Raw genomic sequence first — 23,007 nt, 5'->3', positions numbered from 1 at the left:
TGAACTCACCTTATTAGGTCTATATTCTTTAAGCTCCATGTGATCCTGGTGCTTAAATTGATTGCTATTTGATAGTGGAATAATGGGCAATGTGTATGTGGGTTTCACTAGCTGTCGCTGTGCCAAGACCTCAGCCATAATCTCTCCACCAAAGTCAGCTATGCTATACCTGAAAGAGGGTAAAGGATGGTAAATATGTAGCACAACAGCTATTAAACAATATTAAATAATGCTGGGACAAATTTTTTTTTACATGTATGTGAAGGCAAAAAAATGTCCATCAGGAATTATTTTGTCTGTGCGAGATTTTATTAATATTGTTGCGGAGGCTGTGATTTACTCTGCTTGTGCTGTTGCTCTCTTTCTTTTGCTTGTCACTGCTGCTGATGTAAGTGGGAGCCATGTCCTGCCAGCGCTTCATCAGCAGGCGCAGACAGTAGGGGCGTTCTCCTGGTGCGCTCTGACTAAGCTAAGATCAGCCCCAAGTGCTGGCGAGTGTTGCTGTTGACTCCATTTACTAAATAAAAGAGCTATCTATTTCAGAAGACACAAGTTGTACGCTTGGATTCTTACCGCCGCTACAAATACATATTTAAGGGGGTCTGTTTCCTTAAATTTTAAATTGGGGTCTGTTTCCATCTACAATATGATACACGTCACACTTGCAAAAGAAATGACTTGCAAAAGAAATAACTTGCATAGTGATCAACGTTTTAATTTTCATGATGCAATCCTATTTTTTGTTAAGTGGAATGCAAAAAAATAAAGTAAATATTGTTTTCATTGTACAATGAACCCTTTTTCATGTTTATTTTATTTGAAGTGTTTATTCAAAGTTAAAAACTAAAGTTACTACTTTATGAAAATGTTTATTGTGAAGCCACAACAGTGGCAGGGATTATTTAAAAGAAACATGTCTTCTAGTTTGTTTTTACTTGAAATACACACAAGATTTAACTACTGTATTGCTTTTTGTTTTGTAGTTAATTCACAAGGGTAGAGCGCAGCCTTTCTTACTTCTGGGATATTTTTCAACCTTTACAGTGTTACATATAATGGCTTTGATAACGTTTTGAAAATGAATATCCAAATCTTAAACCAATATCCGAACATGAAAATGTCGTGTTCGTCCCAGCACTAATATTAATGTCAAATAATTCATGTGGATTATATAAAACCACATTTTTTAAAGCAACATGATTTACAGCCATTTCATAATCGGTCTACTTTAACCCTTTGCAGTCCAATGTCGGACCTTGTCCGACACAATTAAAGGCATAAAGCACAGGTCTCTAGTCGTTTTTTCTCCGGAAAAAGCCGATAAAACCATTCAATGGCCGAATGAAACCGACCGGCTATTTTTTGGTAAGTTTACCGGCTTACTTTGGCGAAAAAAAAAAAAAAAAAAAAAAGGGGGCGTGCGAGCAATAGCCCTAGCAGCTGAACCATACAGAGATAAGCAGGACAAAGGAGGTAGCTGCTTCAGCATCCAGCGCACAAAGAATATCACGGACATTTGCAGAGCTTTTTGAGAAGTTATAGTAATAAAATAATGACTTTGATCAAATTATTGAGGAGCTTGTTGATAAAACGAGTGATCTGGAGAGGATTTATCAGTATGCACGTCTATAAAGAGGTATGTGAAAAATACAGCGAACACTGGGTGGAGCTTGGTTTGGAGATGAAGTACTGATGTCGCTTAGCATTGCAATGCCCTTTAAACCGGTTTTAATTGGAAAAAATATATATTTTAAACAGCGTGTGTGAAATACATTGGACATGACATGCCTGACAGGTGCTGAATAAATGGACCTCAAAGGGTTAATGTTAGAGGTAAAAATCAGACCACAGGATGACCACTGTGTGAGATCTACAAAATGTGTAAGTGCAAGGGTGCATTGTCACTTAAACAGCACCACGGTGGGTAATGTCAATTCATAATTTTTTTTTTTGTATAAAGCTTGTCATGAGTTATGAATTCAATCTATAGCAGAACACAGACATGCAATTAGGAGAAAGGAAATTAATTCACAACCAGCAAGAAAAACAGAACACTTAAATTATTGCTGTTGTCAAGCAATCGACATTAAACCCCCAAATGAATGTTCCCTCTCCACATGACAAAGTTCTGATGCAATTATCTCCAGCAACCCACTACTTTGGGACCAAAGGAAAACGTTTGGGGACAAACAGAAGTCAGTAAATTGGCAGCAAGTTTTGAACGACTCTTGACAGTTCGAACCACTCAAAATATTTTAGTTTTAAAAAACCACCTGCAAAAATTCAAAGGGAAACATTTATATATAAATAATAAAAAGACCACCTAGAAAGACCACCTACCCAAATGAAGGCCATTTCAAAAATCAACAGTCTCATTTAGTTTGACTTTATAAAACACTGCGGATTCGTTTACATGTATAGTTCTACATTAGCTTTAGTCTGCTGCCAAGTTTCAATAAAAGGACTAGCCCCACAGAATACTCTTACCTCTTTTCAATGATCTCCAGTGTCAAGTGCAGCAGCTCCCGCTTACTCTTCTCTCTCCTCTTGATCATTTCCAAGATGGTTACGGCTCGGCTCAGATCTCTCCGCAGCTTCAGCATTTTCTCATAGGATGCCTCATCGTTCTTCCGATTCTGGGGAAATAGAAATAATTTTCAAATAATGCAACCAGAGGCGAAAGGACACTCAAATTCAAATTGCATATTCTATTTTACATATTAATAAAATAAGCTAAAATGAAATAAAAGCCCAAACTGTATACAAGCCCACCTTTCTTGTTTGCATCTTCTCCGTTCTCCTTCTAAAGGCAACGTAGGGGTCGTTCGTACTGGAGCCATCCCGCTTCTCCTGCTTCACCACCGGGATGAGAGAGGAGCCCTGGCAGCTTTTCCTTTTCCTGATCCAGTACTCATACGCTTCTCTGATCAGGTCGTCGTCCTCCTTCAGCAGCAGTTTGGCCTCCTGGAGAGTCACCAGCTGAAGGTTAAGAAAGTTAATTCAGCCTCCAGAGTACTGGATAAAACACTACACACACTTCCTGGGATTTTACTGCTGATTTCAATGGGCTAAACACACATTAAAAAAAACAAAACAAAACCGCATCAGCAGGTGTATTTTCTGGGACTAATTTTAGGCGACAGAGAACTAACAACTAAAGACACCTTCTAAACCAGTGCGCACATATACAGAGGGTCCTCATACTCAGAGTCAGAAAGGTTAAACTTCAGGAGAGTTTATGCGAATAAAGTTAGAAACAACTCATCTATAGGAAGCTAGGACTGTATGATCAAAGTTTTAAGCCAGTTATCGTGTTCACAACGTAGTCAGACAAAAATGGCAATTAGTTTAGTAATGGTTTTAATGAGAATATGGTGGCAGTAGTAATTCGTTCTCAGGCATTACCTGCTGGCCACTGCCCTTTTCTAGACGGTCAATCATCTCCTCAAACTGCAGAGGGCTGATCTCCATCTTCTTTTTCAGCTTATTCACAAACGCCTCATCTTCTGAATCCATGTCGTAGTCCGGCTGCTCAGCATCCAGACTAAAAGCTATTATGAAGAAAATAAAAAATCATCATCATGTTTACAGGTGCTGTCTTCATGCAGTTAACATTTTCATTGCAATCTATTTCAGGCAGAAATAAAAAATGATTCTGAAATATTAAAAATGTTACGTTCCTTGCTGTCAAGAGTGCCTTCCAACATCAAAACTAATGTTTATGCAAGAAGAACATTACATTAGCATGGTACAAGTAAGGACTAAGAATTTACAATATCTAGTGTTAATATTATCTAAACTGCATACAAAACAAACAAAATGATTTAAAAGGTTCAGTAAACAGAAACTATGCAACTGTATACCAAATACATTCTTGAATCTAAATAAGTAATCTAATTTATGTACTCTAAGGGGAAATAAAATTTTCTGCAAAGATCCAATAGCGCTTTTACCTCTAGGTTTAACAGAAAACCTTTCAATGGCTATTAAATCGACCACCACAAAACAATCTGCATTATTCATTTCCTAAGAAGGAAAAGGTTGCCACCAAAATATTTTCCCCATAGTCCATTCAAACTATCCCACTAACTTAATAGCTATAGTATTGAGCATGTTGAACCCCAGCCATTAGAAAAAAGTGAGTCACAACATTTATACCCATTTACAAAACAGGGATGCAAGTCTGTTACAATTGGTTTGGTTTTCGGTAAAAACCAAAACTTCATTTGTGCAGCCAAGCAACAAGACATACCACAAGTACACACTTTTTTTTAATTTTATCTGACAAATAAGCTTGATAGTGTTACTGAATCATTCACAGCCAGCAGTCCAGATAAGCTGTGTACCTGCCGTTTTTACACGTTAAATTCCAAAATACATACTAAATTTAATGACAAGACCTCAGTGTGAGGGACGCCACACCACCTTTTTCACATTTGTGTATTGTCGGGGGCTGCATGTCAGATGCCGCCAGTGGCCCGCAGGCCTTGCAATGAAGAACACTGCATCAGACGTTTTAGAAAGTATAAAACAAATGTAGTAACAGATTTTCCTGGTACCCCCATTGTCAACACGGTCGGTTGTGCAAATCATGTCTGAAAAGAACTGCAGTTCATGCGATATACATATGACTATAGGCAAGGCCGTTGCACAAATTTCAATCAATATGCCAACAGAATGCAGAATACAAAGTAATCATGTCAACTCCCGAAGACGTGGAACTGTTTCCATCATAGTACAAAGAATGAATTTGATGATCTTTCCTTCTCTGGTTTTAAAGACCATATTTAGGAATTCCTTAGAGCCTCCTGCCAATGCTTCTCCTTCACACCATCTTAAACAGAGGTCTATTTGTTCTATTCTTTCATCTGTGCATGCTGCTGATTAAGTTTAAACCACACATGTTTTTACTGTGTTTGCACTTTGCAATTGTCCTTTATTTATTTAACTAGGAGATTTACCCATTGAGATGGAGTCCTCATTTACAAGACGGTCCTGTACAACAATTAAACAAATAATAAAATGGTCGGGAGATCTACACTAGTAATTTAAAACAGTCCGGACTTTAGTGCTGAAACTGAAGACACTTTCATTGTACAAAAAAAAAAAAAAAAAGTTTGCTTTTCTTGGCAACATTTGGGAAAAATCATAACCGTTGCATCTCTAGAGAAATATGTATCTAAAGTGCAAATGCTGACACTTTCCACCATCAAAGAAAACTATAAGAAACTAAGTACTGTAACAGACAAATATTTTGACTAGTGCCTTCCTAGTGTACAGCAGAATTCTAATAAGCATTTTTTTATTTATTGATTACTTCCTACTAAAGGGCCTTGTCCTAATTTTTTTTTTTTTTTTTTTTTTTTTTAAAACAAAACCACACGTTTCACAAAATAATAAGTTAAAGCAAATTTTTATTAAATATAAGTGACCTATTTTTGTTGTCGCTGCATAAGACAATGAAATTGATTTTAAAAAATATCCTCTCCATAAGTGTTACACAGGATAGACAGGTCAGATAGAAAACACTCACTATTGCTGGCAGCAAAGAACCTCTCCTATCAATTTAAAACACAGCAGCAGCCTACAGTACCACATTAACCTTTCACATCTAGACTCTGGATCTATTGTACAATGGAGCTCAAATGAAACGAGCTTGCAGACCTGTGAGAGACAGCATTCATCTCAAGCACTGTCCTTAATTTAAAAATAAAAGATTGCACGGATATGGCAGATTACATTGGAATCGAGGTCTGACATGGTATACAACAACTACTACCCCAATGCCAGGGCTCTTAAATTGCTTAATTATTTTGGCTCGGACTTCACATTTGACAGGAAACATACCAATAATGCTACAGTGAAACTAAACTTTTAACTCCAAGACTACTTTTCTCTATTCTTTACCTCATGTAATATTACAATACAATTATTATTTAGCATTAGTAAGAACTGTTAACTCAACACACACCAACAAAACCATTTATGAGTTAACCCTTTGCGGTCTATTTATTCAGAGCCTGTCAGGTTCAATTTATTTTCACACATGCTGTTTAAAAGTAATTTTATTCAAAGTAAAACAGGTTTAAAAGGCACTGCATATCAACAGGACACTCAATAGTGCATCTCCAGACCTGCCCCACCCCTTGTTCGCTGTATTTATCACATACCTCTTCACAGTCGTGCATACTGATAAATCCTCTCCTGATCACTCATTTTATCAAACTCCTCAATAATGTGATCCAAGTCATTATTTTATTACTATAACATCTCAAAAAGCTTGGCAAATGTCTGTGATATTCTTTGACGCTGGATGCGGAAGCAGCTATCTTGTTTATGTCCATGTTATGTCTATGGTCCCCCCCCCCCCCCCCCCCCCCTTTTTTTGGCTTCTCTCAGCTCCTATCAGTCTTACTCGGCCATTGAAAGATTTTCCCCGCTTTTTCCAGAGAAAAAACAACTAGGGACCTGTGCTTGATGTCTTTTTGATGATTCAGACGGGAAAGGTAAAATTGTAATGTCGGACCTGGTCCAGCACAAGACAGCAAAGGGTTCATAATAAATCAGTAGCATCACCGCTTGTCCGTAAAACCTGCTGCAACAAGACAGACAACTCTCAACACTCCAGAGATATCTAGGAGATAGTTTTCACGACTTTCAGTACAACCCATTTATAAAATGTGTTATTATAGGGTTATTCCACTAAATCAGAGTTCCCAACATGGCAGCAAATCTCTGTACCAAATTGGTCCGCAGTAAAGGGCTTTGCTATATTTTACCAAAATTAGCTTTACAAAGTCCTGTTTTCTTAAGCCTCTCACCACACTGAATCATGTGTTCCTGTACTTACGCTGTATGTGAATAAGCTGCTTTGGCATCTTGAACTCCCCAGGGTAGAGAGATTCATAGTAGGCAATGTTGCTTCCTGCCTCAGGAACGGGAATAACCATATTATCTCGTTTCTCTCCATACACCTGCTGTGCCGAAATTGCCCGCTGGAGATGGTGTTCCTACAGAAAAAAAAACAAACAAAAAATAAACTATTGGAGTCTGCATTGAATACTGGTAATAAAATGGAAAAATACTGCATATGCGTACAGTACCTATATTTCTGGGCTAAAAAAAAAAAGCTAATTCTTAGTCTTCCAATTTAATCTAGTTTGCACTACAGGATTAGTATAATTTTTATTCTGCATGTATGTTAATTCTTAACTTCTGGAACGTTTACTTTGCACAAGTTAAAAGAAGCCATGGGCAGCACTCTTTAACCCTTAAGTGGTGAGGTGGGGTAGAATTACATAACTAATGAGGTGCGGTCAATATGACCCTGTATATTAATTGATTTCTATCAATAAAGACAAAGATTTTATTATTACTTATAACGAATTCACTGAACACATCTACAAAGCCTTTTAAATAAGCTCTGACAATAACCAAAGTGGGAGGGACAAACTTCCTTTTCACATCTCCCACAGGAGATCTTGGTATTCTTGTATGTGCCCTGTGAAGAGACACAGGATTGTCACTCATGCCTCTAAATCTAAAGAAAATACAGTAAACAGGATATCTGTGTGCATACGTTTGTTAAAGTCATGAAATGGGGTCCATTTGACTAAAAGCCACTTTGGCAGCATGCTGAAACTTAATGAAAGCAAAAAACAGGTTAGGTATGGTATGCTTTGAAAGACAGAGAAGTAGCTTGAAGATATAAAAAGGGACAGGCAATAAGCTCATATTGAAACATAGCCCTGGGATCAAACAGACCACACCTCACTGGTGTCCTGGTCAAATTCCATTACATAACAGAATGGATGTTTCCTAAAATTCTCCCAATACCATGGGTAAAAACAAAGTCATACAGCCACTATAAGGCTTTGCATTGCACAACCTTTGCAGTAAATAACTATATCCAACAAGATTAACATTTATTTCATTACGTTACCAGACAGCGACTGACAGATAATATTATTGCAACATACATCCCCCGCCACTGCTGCAAATACAAAACTTGTTGGATCAGTATCATGAAAAGTAGACTAATGTTTATATATTCATGTGGCATTCATTTTAAATTAGTTAACACTGTAGTGTCCAGTTAAATCAGCAACTTAAATGGATACTATCTGTGCAATGCGCTGTCCACTACACAATAGAGCTTTACAGTTTGTACATTAAGGTTATAATTTGACATCTTGTTTCACTATCAATTTCATGAAAATCAGCGCAAATATATAAGGGGTTTACATACAGTAAAAGAAACTTCCACTGCAGACTTGAACCACACAGTCCAATGAGTCAGAGCCACACTGAACTCTGCCTCACTGAATTTCTTTAGGCATTACTGCCACCTTCATCACTACAGTAGGTCTTAAGAAAAACACCGTGCAGCTCTAGTGGGGAGTACCAATGCTTATAAACAAGTGTCAGACTGTAGATTATTATACTAAAGAAAAATACCTGTTTCCAAATAAAATAAGCTAAAACCATCAAGACAAACAGGCACATGTAACAAATCTATTCACCCCCTCCCCCCACATCAGGGTAAACTTTAGGGCAGACTGCCAGCATGAGACCAACACTCTCCTAGCCAACACAATGCTCTGGGCTGACAACGCATAGTGCATCACACTGAAAAGCAACCCTGTCATACAATACTGACACTCAGCCTCTTAGCTGCTGCAGAAATTCACACCTTTGGCTTCTCTACTTAAAAGGCAAATCTTCTAACACCAGGTCAACACACAGTTAATTTACTGACGTATTTTAACACTTTCAGTACCAAGTAACTTTGCACAAAAAAAAAAAAAAAAAAAAAAATAGAAATAAAAAAAAGGACCTACCTCAACTAAGGGACAAACCCAAGACCAAAAAAAAGTCCACTATTAACATAAAAATGGTTTCTTCAATTCATCAACACTATTACACCCAAAGAGGTACGTCAGGAAAGGATACACTGACAGCAGACAAGTGTTTGTGAATATAAACAAAGCATTTCAGAAGGCTTTGTATAATGGGAATGGTACTTCAATAGAATGGTTCATTAGACTGTCACAAAACAGATTAAAACACAGGAAGCAGACAGTAGTTGTAAGAGGGGGAAACCTCTAACAGTGACAATGTACTCGGAGTGCCGCAGGGCTCCAACATTGGCTCACTCATGTTTCTGATAGGAAGAATAGGACTAGGACTGGCACACCAAGATTGGTGTGGTAACAGATTAAATCACTCAGCAAACAATGTAGGGAAGCAATGCTTGGGTACACTGCCTTCAGGTCACAAACTGAATTACATTTTTTTAAAAATTTCAAGACAGTTTGTGTGAACTCTATGGGAGTTTAAGAAGTTGACTTATCATAACTTTGAAAATAACACACTGTGTGCATTATAAAATAGATGCATAGATAGGAAACTTAACACGGTACAAGTGACTGAAGGGTACAAAGCAAATAGTGTAGATGCAAGGGGGTTATGATGAGGTTATACAATGCACTGGAGTAACCATGCGTGGAATACTGGGTTCAATTCTGGTTCCCACAACACCAAACTGACATTGTGGACCTGGAGAAAGTCCAAAGAAGAGCAACCAGACTAATCCCAGGACTTAAAGAACTAAGCTATGAAGAAAGAAGTGAATCCATTTAGCCAGGAACAAAGAAAATCAGGAGGGACATGATTGAAGCCTTTAAAATCTGAAAAAGAGTTGACATAGCTAACCCAAACCATTACTTTAGCACAGTACAGAAAGCAGGACCAGAAGGCACAACTAGAAATGAAATGGAGATGTATTTAGGGCAGAGGAAAGGAGGCACTTCAGACAGAGTGGTGAGTGAATGGAATGGGATACCTATTAATGAGGCAAAAACACTTTGATCCTTTAAGACCCAACTGGTCAAAGTTCTGTGATCAATCTGCTACTAGGAACCGGACGAACTTAGATGGGCAAAATGATTTCCTCGTTTGCAAACTTAGTTGCCAGGAAGAGAAGTTAAGAGATGAGATATGCAACTGACATCCCTATACCACAGTACCTGACCAAGCAAGCAAGCGGGACTTCTCTTCTTTGATGATAAATAAAAAAAAAGGTGTGAAACAAATACCAAAAGATAAACAGTAAATCAACACATGTTGAAAGCATTTACCCCAAGGCATGTATGGTACAAACAGTCCTGCAAACAAACGATGGACTAGGTATAAAGTATTAAAGCAGCAGGGGGGGGGGGGAGGGGGGGTCCAATGCTACTGTACTGTCCACTGTATAAACTTCACATTCTACTGGCTGGATAAGCTCTGCAATGCATACTTGACAAGAGAGATTTGTTACCGAGAGCTAGACCTATTTTTGTAACACAACCCAAAACAAACAGAACACAAGTAGACTTCCTGACCCCAGAGATCACAAATCAACCTTAGATATAAAGGCTCACCAAGTGATTCATCTTGAAGTTGAAAAGAAGCAGCACTAACTCAGTAAGCGCCAGGTATTGTGCATTTCCACAACCTACTGAATGAGAATCAAATGTTAAATCAAATGGAATTCTACAGTATTGTAAGCAAATAGGTGGAAGCGTAGTTATTTGTTCCCTGAACCAGATCCTCTGCTTCTGTTACACTGAACGCCCTGCAAAGTCAGTATCTTAAAAGTAAATTGAAAATGGGTGGAAGTAACCTTTTGCAACTGTCTAAAAGAAAGTGTGGTCAGTTGATTATATTTTAATGTTTTGAGGTTTTAATTAGTGTGGTCAGAAAACAGAATTCTCGTCCCCACCTAACAATTTTTTTCTTCAAATGAACTTGCTCCATACTACACAACACAGTACATCTTGTACTGTACATGCAAAATACCAAGACAACAGGCACCAACAGATGGCCACGCAAAGAGTCCTCCTTTAACATTTGCAGAAGAATCCAAATCAAGATTGCTGTCATTGTTCAGCCCCACAGTACAGTAAAACATTTAAATTATTCTTCCCTCACACTGGTTGATTTAATGATACTACCATACCCTTTAACTCATGTGAGCGCTGATGTAAACAAAATACATTCCAGCAAAGTAAAAAATAAACTGGAAAAACCATGTCAGGGACATTCATTTCCTTTCACGGCTGTATCCAGATTTAAGCCACCAATAACGTAAAACGCGGATTACAAAGAGGCACACCCACTAGGAAATATATCCCCCGATTCTGATACTTTGTATACAGAAATAAAAAAGATTAAAAACAGGTTCTTTGGGAAAAGCCTTGCCATTATATAGGCCAGTGTTTCCCAACCCTGTTCCTGGCGGCACTCCGTGTCTGCTGGTTTTTACTCCAGTGCAGCGCTCAATTACTTAAATAAACCGTATCAACAAACTAAACACTTAAATAACGGGGAAATGTCCAGTTAATCACATTTAGTTCAATGAAGGGTTCAATTAAGCAACTGAGCGCTGCGTTGGAACGAAAACCAGCAGACACTGTGTGCCACCAGGAACAGGGTTGAGAAACACCGATATAGGCTATACAATTTAGATGGGTCCCTTGTCCAATAATGTGGTCTCTGTTTCATTCTGGGGCTTTGGCGAGACCTGTGGAAATCGTGACATTGCATTTCAGAACACTATTCACATATTGTGTCACTGTGAGGTACGATGTAATACTGTATATCTGGAAGAGAGACTACATGAGTCATTCAAATGCTGACAAGTACCCTAGCTGTGGTGTCAGATCCTCTCAAATCAGTGCACTGTGAACGGTTGCAGCATTGTGCATGCCCCTCTGTACACATGCAATCATATCCATCCAGCAGGAACACGCACTGACTCAATGTAAACAGCGAAGAATCAAAACCACGTTTAAAAGCTGGCACGTTTCATGTTAGAAAATGTACCATCAGCGTCCAGCTCTAGCGGGTTTCTATCTGATGGTAGATGCCTGCTGCTACATCACAGCATCAGCTGTTTTATGAATGCCATTCTTAAACTGTTTTAGCTATAAGAAGCAAAAATAAAAAAACAAAACACCATATCTTTAAATATTATAAATACCATACCTGTACAGCGCAGCTTCTAAAGCTAAACACAGGCTTATGAGGAAGCAACCTTCATTATGAACATTCAAAACTGCATGGCGGACACACAAGATACTGTACAGTACGTAAACTGCTCTATTGAATTTTTTGCTTTCAGGACTAGACTAATCTTTGACCTTTAGTCAGTGCTGGTGCCGCAAAGAAATCAGTCACACAGTAGTAGACGACAAAGTTGAGTAATGAAGACTTTGAGCTTCGTCAACATAACCTGGCTCTCTTGGTATAGACGACATTGCACTTATCTCCAACACCCAAAGACAGTGGTTTGATCCTCGAGCCACTAAATCCTGTGTGACATACCTATACAGCAATTCCTAACAGCATCTTACAATGAGTGAAAATTCAAGCCCACCAATTGTTATTATGTGTATTTACTTTTCACTTGTACATTTCCTTAGTGCAAGACCACATTTTCTATACATTTCTTTATCGAGGATTACAGATGGTTGCCCATCCCCCCACAGGGGGGTATAGGTCAGTATTAAAGTAAAAACAATCTGTCCTGTGAAAACATTAGGTTTGCTGATCAGATTACATTATTTCCTGGTTATAATGTACTAGTAAACTGTATAAAATGTAAAATGAGGGGAAAAAAGGAGAATCGCATACATTATTACATTAACAGTACTGGACAAGACACTAAGAATTAAAATTCCACTAGAAATTCATCAGGGGTGACGGGGTAATCAAATGGAACTGTTTGTGAACAAAGTAAAATGGATATGTGAATAAGATCTGTATTATAAATGTCCAGAGTTTAAAAAATAAATAAATAAATAAAAAGTCAGGTGAAATGGTTAACGCAATGGAACTGAGACTCATAGAATACAACAGCATATGCACTATATGTCAAAGTGTGTGACATGTTTCATTGATATGGGTTAATTTTCTATGACCTTAATATTGCAGCCATTTCTGGTAAAGTCAATGCCATTGTCAGCACATATGCAGTCTCTGCAAATGTTTTCCGACACATGCAGTACTGACACCGATTTTTCTTGCAAGATATACACAAAACTTTAGAGAAAAATCACATCACAGCTATGTACCAAGTACCAAACCAATTATCGCAAAATGGCAAGTCTTTATCATCATCAATATGGCAGCCATCTAAAAGTCACATCTAAGTGGAGGGGGCTCTTTGATTTTATCTGGAGTTTCCATAGCACTGAAAAGTTGAAGTTGGCAGCTGAAATTGTTGCGATATTAGCAGCTGTAAGTGCACTGGCAGCTGATTTAAATTCCTACAAGTGCCCCACAGGTATTCTTAATTAAATGATGGTCAGGGAAGGTTACACAAGTGTTCATCTTTTTGGAGATGCTTGTATCAAAACAATATTATTAACCACTGAAATGCACCATGTGGTAAATAAAAAAAAGTAAACTACCTTCTTTACGATTATTGTATTAGCCTTAATTAAAATAAACCCAGCTGATTAACACTATAGCATTCTTTACTTTCAAATAATGCTAACTTGATGTGCACACAACAATGGTCACCAACAGCCCTGGGAGAATTAATTTAAAATGAACCTGTGTAAAGTGCATGGCTTTAAGGTCTGCCTGTCAAACACAACGCTAGTCCAATAAAGAAGAACTGGTAAGGAATAGTGCATATGTTGTGGCCATGGCAGCCATGAATAAGCTTCTTAATACACCAAGGGAATATAATGGAGAATGACCTAATTAAACCAGTATACCGAGTTGTCTTTCTAGGAAAGCATTGTGTCACAGGCAAAAAAAATAATCATGGGAAATTGATAAAAGTAGAGCTTTTAAAGTAATTCCAACATAGTTCATGTTTACTGAAATTACGCTGAAATAGGCAGTGTTTCAAAAAGACAAAACTGCAGGCATTTACTACTAAATTGTAACAGGCCTTGTCAAAAGTTTACTTAAAGAAAAAACAATCTTCACAAACTAGTTCTCATCTTCCTGTCTGTCCCTCTGCTTTGCAGTCCTGTGGTCTTTCTCCTTATTTAAACTGACCGTTTGCATGTCCCCACCTGCCACTGGATTACACTGCTCTCCACCATCTGAACAGAAAAATTAATTCACCACTCCCAAAATCACTATGTATGGTAAACTGTTATAATTGCAAGATTTAAAAGTAGTTTAAAAGTTAAGTTGTAGTTTTAAATACTGATGGCAAGAGCAAAGAAAGCAATTACCAAGAGATACAAAACACAGGTATGAGGGCACCACTTTATGGTTCCTGTCAGACGAGTACATAGATTGGTGGTACAGTACAGATTTCAGACTTGATGTAATGTGTTTGGAAAGGACAAAAAGCACATGTGAGCATTTACACCTAACTGGCTGGCTTCCCACACTCCAATTAGCACTACAGTGTCAGCATTCATGCATTAAACCACTACTGAGTGGGAATCCACGTTTAAAATTGTCAAACTAACCCAAAAGTTTACACTTGCATGGCTCATTTGATTTTGGCCATAACATAACTTAATTTCCTTCTTGGTCTTTGCTGTGGACATACTACTAAACAGTATGAAAGCTTGGGCACATTACTGCAAGAGCTGAAAAAAAGCATGGTACAGTATAACTACGGCTTGATCGCCTCAGTGTTTATTTTTAACAAATGCCCAAAATATTGTTTGCACTCACCTTTGAGGAAAGACTCCAGTTCTTCATTGAAGCCTCATGAAACCCGTTAATAGTGCTAATTAGCCTAATGCAATACATGCATTCTTTGCTTCTGATCAGCTGACAGTGGGAAGACCAAAGCATGCAAGTTCAAAGGCAATCATATGTTTCAACCAGTTTTCTCACCTCAGCTCTCCAATAGAAACTAAGGGGCTGGCATTTACCTAGCTCTGAAAGAACTGTACAGATCCAGATCTGAAAGAGACTTTGATTCACTTTGTTAAACACGAGCCCCTAGGTTAGCCTACAATACAAGTCATAACACTTATACTAAATCAATTATTCTACCTGACAGTCTTTACTTTCATTTTCAACAGACTAATTCTGTTCATGGTCTTTTCCCAACCGACTTTTTAGATAGAACCTTGAACTTAGTCAATTTGCAGCCTGGGTGCACATCTCTCTAGGATGACATCTCCTGCAAACAGGACTTATGCAGAGGCTGCAGGTTTACTATATATATATATTTTTATATATATATATATATATATATATATATATATATATATATATATAGTTTATGAAATGTATGGCGATAAGTCCTATTTCCACCTATTTCAATGCAACTGATTATAGATTAGGTTACCCCTTAGAGAAGCTATACAATTCAATAACGTTGTAATCAGGCAGTAGAAAGCACCAGCCTGCCATCTGAATAATTCATCGAAACGATCAAGCATCTGGAATTCACAAAACATGTCATTAACAGAAAAGAATTTCCCGGTTTGAGCCACAACAAGGCCCTAAAAAAATAAATACTGTCAACCAAACTGACTTCAAAAAGAGTTACAGAACACACTGTTACAAAAATAAATAAATAAATACAAACCATACGACAAACACTGGATGCAGCAACAGTCAGAATGACCATTTAATATCCAAAACAATCACAACTGTTGGAAAATCTCACTATGATACATACAACACAGCCTACATTAAAGCTAATATGGTGTTCTGTAACCAATTATGTTTAGTACAAGTTCCCTGCTTCTGCAAAGCACTGGAGGTAGTGCATACTTCTGTTTACTGCAGACCACACTTAACTCACATCCATGCAGACTGCTCCCTCATAAGCTTAGTAACACAATATTAAATTCCAATAGGGCTTGAAGTTTTCAGTTTTAACCGATACCCAAAAAAGCACCCCCGAAGACCTAGTTAGAAGATTGTGTTTTTTTGTAAAAAAACCAAAAACAAACAATAAACGTGTTTTTGCCAACGTATTTTAAATAATGTAAATCATGCACTACTCTTTCTACATAAAGAATATGGCTTTCAGGCGGGCAGTATGCAAAGACAGTGCAACTGACCAACCATACATTTTATGCATTACATAATATGCGTAATTCGCACCAATTGCTTAGCAACGGGCTTAATGACCATGAACCTAAATAAAACAAACACAGTGTTGCCAGTTCTTATGGCGTTGCGGTTTTATTCTGTGATGTACAGTTATGCTTCTACTAATGCATAGTAAAGTTGTTATTGTCTACAACGACTGCCTAATTATTATTAATATTATTACAACAGCTATATAAATATCAAACCTTAAGTCAGGAGTACCACAATTAATGTTTACTCTTAGGAAAATGTTTTAATAAATTCTTGTATGATGAGATGAATTACTACAGTACAGTCATACGATGGGCTGGGCAGAAGAAAAAACTAAAAATACATGAACTGTGATAGCTATGCGGGCAATAATGGGTGTAAAATGAAATCTGTTAAAAATGCAGCCAGAGTAATGTGTACATCCTCACTTCAACACAGTAAGTTAACATTTGTATATGTTCTAGTAATGCATTGCACTCCACAATAATGAAGCATACAGACTATTACAACTTAAGTTACAATTAAGTTTATGAAATAGAGCTAGGGTACCTAAAGCTCAAACTGTAAATCCACCAGCCTGATTTAAAACATTCTGTTTATTAAACGTGCGTGTCATCTATTCTATATAGCAATTTCTAATGTGCCTATATGTGAGAAGAGATATTCTGGTATATTTCTTATTGTATGTTGGCGTATCCATTTAAAACCAGGTTTCAAATCGATTTGGCATTTATAAAAAATAACACATTCATAGGATTACCTAGAACAGAGGTATTCCCATACTGTGGGCTGAAGCACATTCAGAAAGAGTTCCAATAGACCCTGACAGAGCAATGTTTTTCACTGCTGCTAGGTTCTGTGGATTATTTCAAAGCTATTCTAAAACTTTCTACCATGATGTACCTTTCACAGTTCTTGATATTTCTGCTCCTATACAAAATAAGAGCAGTGACCCCTACTTTACCTGCAAGAAGAAAGAGACGCTATGAAGGTCACACATTTGTATGACATGTTCAAAATTGTATTAGACATATATGTAATACATGACAGTGAAGTAAGGCCTTTCCAACCTATTTGTCTGATTTTTGAACAGATATCTGAACAGGACAATACCATATTCCCAGCACATGTAGACAATTGTCTAATTTGGCTGTACTTCTCTAATTAATCAATCATGTTGCTGGCTGTATTAATTTGATGGCAGTGTTTTGATTATATATTTATAGCCATTATTTAAATTGCACAACAAAGTGATCTAATAGGTTCTAAAAAAAAAGCTATAAATGCAGTGATCTATTAAAAAAAATCCTTATTTAAAATAGATAATCTTATTTAAAATATAAAACTAGCCGGATGTTATTTTATTATTAGTGTATGGTTGAGCATTTAATGTCATGGGTGATTTCCTGTCATATTTCAATCAGGCCTTGGTCAAAATTCGTAAATGTGTTCAATTACAACAACTTTGTCCAACAGACAGAGTAAGTACAGGAAGTGGAGATTAGTCTACATTGTATAACCGATCATTTAATCTTGCTCACCTTTAACAAATGTTAGTCAATTTAGTGCTCAAAAAAATGACACTGGCATTGGTAAGAACATTTTCTGTGAGCACACTTCTGTACCTAGTTGCCATTCAGTCCTGGGCTTCTCATGTTAAATATCAGACAAATACCGAAAGGTAGACGTTACGCTGACTAGATATTTGCTGCCCATCTTTGAGAGATGAGAGGGGAATGGATGGATATCTATATAGCTATACCTATATATATAAATAAATAGATATCATTCATATATTTTATATATATATATATATATATCTTCTCTCATGTACCAAAAGGTGCAAAATCCAAAAGGTAATGTAGACACACAAATGCAAATTCAGTTACCAGTAAATAGGCTATTTAAGGTTAATTTTAACATAACAAACTGAAATGTTTACATAACCCTGTGATTGCTATGAGGATTTTTAAAATACAAAAACAGCATTGTCTGAATTTTAATGCATAACTTTCCATTCCTAAAAAACTGATGCAAGCATACAAACTATGTTAGCTTTAAATGTGGTTTCTAATACGTTATTTATGCAACTACATGCTGTACAGACAAATAGCATGTGTAAGTTTCACTGCTCTTAAAACCAGTACCATCACACAGTCATTTAGAAGTAATATAATGAAATTCCCCATGGCAACAGCAGGATTTAACTTGCATCTTATGCTAAATAGTACACTAAACAACCAAATTAAAAGTGGTGGTTTCAGAATGGTTCAGGGCACTAATCTTCAACTGAACAATAGCCGCTCCACAAGTGCTAAAATGAACAATGCATTTTAGCAATCAAAGTGTGCACAACTAGATCACACATCTAATGCAACTGAGAATGGAAATTATTGTTTAGTTTTACACAAAATATGGCAGGGAGTTCGATTTATGATGTAGCCTTCCATTTCTGGATACTCCAGCTATTTACCATTAGAATTGAACTTGGGATGTTTGTTTAAACGTGTGGGTTAATTAAAAAAAAAAAAAAAAAAAAAAAAAAAAACACACAAGACAAAAAATGATCTTCCAAAATCCAACATAACTTTAATGTGGGTGGTATTTTGCTTCCTTGTCAGAGTACAAGCACTACTGAAGGTTTGACAACTTTGGCAGCCTTTTCTGTCCCTTGATCTTCACTCCCTGCTGCTGATGAAGCATGGGGTTATTGTTTACTAAAACTAAGGCATTGAAGATTGTCTCTAGAAAGATATAGCTACAAAAAAATGGGTAAAGGGTTGGATTGTTTTCAAAATATTAAAATGGCAGTTGACTTGCGGATTAGACCTGTGTAAAAGGCAGAGAAGGTGCTTGACAAACCAAATACAAACGCGCCAATGCTTTTGCGAAGAAATATACAAATACATTCACTTAGATAAATGCAAACAGCCTGTTAAATACAATTATGAAACATTTCGTTTAAAAACCCACTGCATGACATTAAGCTACTGAACTATATTGCCCAAAATTGCTTACTGGCACAAGAAACAAACAAAAAAAAAAACTATTTCACTCTTTTGTGTGGGTCTTTACAATGTTGCCAAGTAATGCATTTATTGGAAAACTAAATTTTGCCCCGACAAAGAGTATTGCACAAACCAATGTCTGAGTATAGTTCCTATAGTTTTGAAAGTTTGTAACACCGGGCGAGTAATTTTCACTGTACCGGTACTACACAGAACAGCAGCGCTGTCCACGACAGGACCACGTCAGGAGTACATTTCAGCACATCTAAATCAATGACTGAATTCGTCACCCACAAACAATGCAATTACCATATTAATCAAAGCCAATACCCGACTGGCAAACTGGCAATTACTATGTTGCGAGTTCTTCTAGTACCGGTAGACTTTTGTAATCTCTACTAGTCGTAGTCACATTGCATCTGTAAATAAACAGGAAACACATTCCCACCTCCATAACTCACACGTGTTCTATATATTTTTCAACCCTTTAACCACTCCTTGTTACCTGTGCCAAAATAAGTTTACGTATTTAGAAACAAGAATATACAAGTGTTTTTGGTATGTGTAACTGCTAAATGATAGGCCGCCTTACAAAACAAGCTTTCAGACCACGTCATTATTACACTTAAAGAGGAACACTGCAATACAATTAATGTGCGGAAAAAATACAACCATGACATTTAAGTAATATTACAAACACTCGTATTGTTGACAACTGCAGAGAGTTAGGTATGCAGGCTGAATCAGGTCCTGCTTGCAAACCTCTCTACCCATATGGAAGCTACCGCTTCATAACATGCAAGTTTCCAATTTCATACCACAAAAGCATTTTTACTGGAATGCTATGTAAACCTGTTCACGTAAATGAAACTATATTTCAATGCATTATCCAGCTCCTCTGGAGAAAGCAGGCCTTTCGGCTCTCTGGCTCCGCCTAGCTCCGGTTCTTTGCAAACGCACCAACACAAGGCCCAGCCCAAAGCAAAGAGAAAGTCAACGAAATGGCGGATTCGAGCCCAGTCACGTGATCCCTTTGTGCTTTGCAAATCGCCTCTATCAGAAAGAGCCAGCTACAACTGACCACAAACACACAATTTGCAACTAATATAATAATATTTTTCAGATTATGTCGTAAAATTCAGGTTAGCATGGACCGGGAGCTTTAAACTAAGCGTCTTTCTGGACAGAGGGAGAAATGGCGGCCATTTTGTGCAAGCTTGCGCAGACAAGATAGGGGCACCCCCCGTATAGTCAAAATCTGGACACATTTCTAAGCTTAGGTTTTTGGAGCTTTAAAACGTACCGATTCCTCTTCTTTCTCCATCCCAGTTGGCATCTGCGGCACTGCCCGGTTAATAGAGGCATATTCGTGCAGGTCGGGTAAGTCCTCGCAGCGGAAGACGGGTAATGGCTTGGAAGCGTCCAGCGCCCGTGCCCGAAACGACAATTTACTCATTTTTTATAATTCAAGATTCAGCATAAATCTATCCGATCCCCTAAAATTTAAAACTGTCCCGGCTTGAGTTATCATGGATAAGTCCTTGGCTTTCTCCAGTAGTAAATCACTATACTGGTTAAAAAAATATATATGGCGTTGCGAACGGAGCCGGGAAGGCCCGGATCTTGGTCGCTCTCTGTCGGTCTCTTTTTTCAGTCGCTCCGCTCTCTCTCTCTGGTTCAATACGCCATGGCCAACATGGCGGACATTAAAAACTCTTTAACTCTCCGCTCGCTCTTCGCGGCCCAACCCCCAGATCAGACAACAGCCATTCCCACGCGGTTCCGCGCGCGTGCGCGCTCCCGCCGCTCGGGGGGGCGGGGGGGGGGGCGCTCTCCAGCACGAAATAAATAGGAGAGGGGAACCCCCTCCCACCACCGACACCAAAAAAAAGAGGTGCGCGCTTCCCGACACGAAACAAAAACACATGCACGTCCCCGCTTCTGTCAGAGTGGAGACAGATTCGGGAAGGGAAGCCTGCAAACAAGCCGAGCAGCGCCCTTTCCCGCGTACAAAATAATAAAAACGTTTGCAGGGAGAAAACACCGTTTAATATCAACGACACCACTACACCAACGACATTTCCACGCATATGCGTTCTTCCCAATAAAATAAAATACACACCAAAAGTCATTTTAAATTGAATGGGAGAAATCTTTGTCAGCTAACTTAAGTATTTAATACAGCCAATAACCGGCAACAGTAGTTCTAGAATCATTAAGAAAACATCAATGACAAAAACATGCGCTCTGTGCTAGCTGGTTGTGGTAAGCGACAACACACACAATCCACTTCTGGTCCATCTGTCAGAGACAGTTAACCATGCATGTTACCTGTACTTCAGCATGCGCGGTTAGAAGTCACACTTCAAATGCACAGATAGAGCAACTCAACGATAGATAATGTCATGTCATGCCATTTTCCAAACTTTGAAAATGTCGCCCTCTTCCGAATACAAACGCAATTGCCTATATTAATACACTACAGCCGTTTCATGCAGAATGCAATAAAGCCAAGGGTATTTTACCTTTCCAGTGGACACACCGCATAAGACGGTGTAAAATTACAAAGAATCACCGGTACGTTCGCCATTAAACTGGCAGTGAATCCTGCTTTTTGCTTCTATTGTGCAATGTTGATTTTTGTCCTACAATTCTTTCAGTGATCAAAAGTATTTTCGAAGCCTAGAATAACAAGCCTGTGAAAGCGGTATTCCGTCAATTTGTCACGCACTTTATCACCAACAATTCATCACAAACCCCTGTGAAAGCATATTCTTAAATACCAGGGAGCAACACTATTTCTGCGTCAACTCCCTTTGCACCTGCTTAACCCATTAAGTGCCACTGTCCTCATTTACTTTGTAATTTGTTGGAGTATTTTTAACAGGCTTACCAGGTTTATTTTGAATTCTCTTTAACTACATTGTTACGATAACTTAAAAAATAAAAATAAACAAGTGAAGTCTAACTGTAATGTATCAATGACATAAATACAGCTTGTGTTCTGATTTTTCCAATAGAAATTAATTGGTAGTTAATGGGTTAAAATAGGGCCCAGTCTTCCAGTTTAACTTGGGGTTTGTTTATCCAAGTCTAGCTTCACAAAATTAGTGTCACCTGCAGCTATCTGGAGTCAAATGTACCATCCCATGAAGCATTCTGCCTTGCATTAAAATTAGTGCCGGTAACCCAAACTGAGCACTTAATCGCTCACACAGCCTGACATGAGCAAGCGAGACCCGCAGGAGATCGATTACATCTCTGTTTCAATTTGAGATTGAGTTACAGCATATCTTGCAGCTCAATCCATATCATGACAAGGGCTCGAGTGAAAACAAGGCAAAACTAGAGACTCTCTCCATGAACCTTTTCATCACTGCAATACCACCTCCTACCAACATTGTGAAAAAAAGAATGTGCCACTCTGCAGCTCTACTCATAATAATACTAATATGCTACCTAGACAACAACTAGGTGGGCAGTGTAGCAGTGTGAATACTCATGAATATTGTACATACTTGGCTTTAGTTCTGGACACCCTCTATGTACAAAATTAAACAGAGCACACTTTTAAAACATTTAAACTAAAATGCAAACGTCAGCTATTTCACATGCATTGGAAGAGACCCCCCCCCCCCCTGTACAGTTTAGAAAGGGTATTATCACCTTGGATTCTACAACATCACTACTGTTTGTTCAGCAGTTTTTTTATTTATTTTAATCCAAGGCGTTGATGCATGTTATCTAAATGTATCAATCTTGCAACCAAGTGGCTTAAACAATTTTTCACGTACCAAGGAATCTCAATCTGTATTCATGATACCTTAATTGCAGCAAGAGCCCAGTTTAAAAGGCTAGTTGCACTAGTCAAGTACTTGCACAGGCAGCTTCATTTGATAAAAGATAACATGAAAAGAACATTTTAAAAAGCAGC

The 23,007-nt window shown here is 37.9% G+C and overlaps 1 protein-coding gene across 3 annotated transcripts in view; it reads right to left on the bottom strand.

Moving 5' to 3' along the window:
- LOC121311200 (enhancer of polycomb homolog 1-like) overlaps nt 1–23,007 on the bottom strand; it is a 43,758-nt gene that overhangs the window by 8,623 nt on the left and 12,128 nt on the right. The window contains exons 1-6 of one of the 3 annotated variants that reach the window (XM_041243881.1): nt 20,377–20,849; nt 6,851–7,010; nt 3,406–3,551; nt 2,773–2,964; nt 2,488–2,636; nt 10–169 (exon numbers count right to left, since the gene is read on the bottom strand). In XM_041243881.1, coding sequence (XP_041099815.1) covers nt 10–169; nt 2,488–2,636; nt 2,773–2,964; nt 3,406–3,551; nt 6,851–7,010; nt 20,377–20,529 — 960 coding nt within the window. In that variant the 5' untranslated portion in view covers nt 20,530–20,849. Of the gene's footprint in view, nt 1–9; nt 170–2,487; nt 2,637–2,772; nt 2,980–3,405; nt 3,552–6,850; nt 7,011–20,376; nt 20,850–23,007 lie in introns of those variants that run through there. The other 2 variants (XM_041243880.1, XM_041243882.1) reach the window with 2 other exon arrangements.

This window comes from Polyodon spathula, chromosome 3, assembly GCF_017654505.1.
Source record: "Polyodon spathula isolate WHYD16114869_AA chromosome 3, ASM1765450v1, whole genome shotgun sequence".
Lineage (NCBI taxonomy): Eukaryota > Metazoa > Chordata > Actinopteri > Acipenseriformes > Polyodontidae > Polyodon > Polyodon spathula.
Note: the sequence above shows the minus strand (reverse complement) of the source record. Positions and strands in the feature narration are given on the sequence as shown.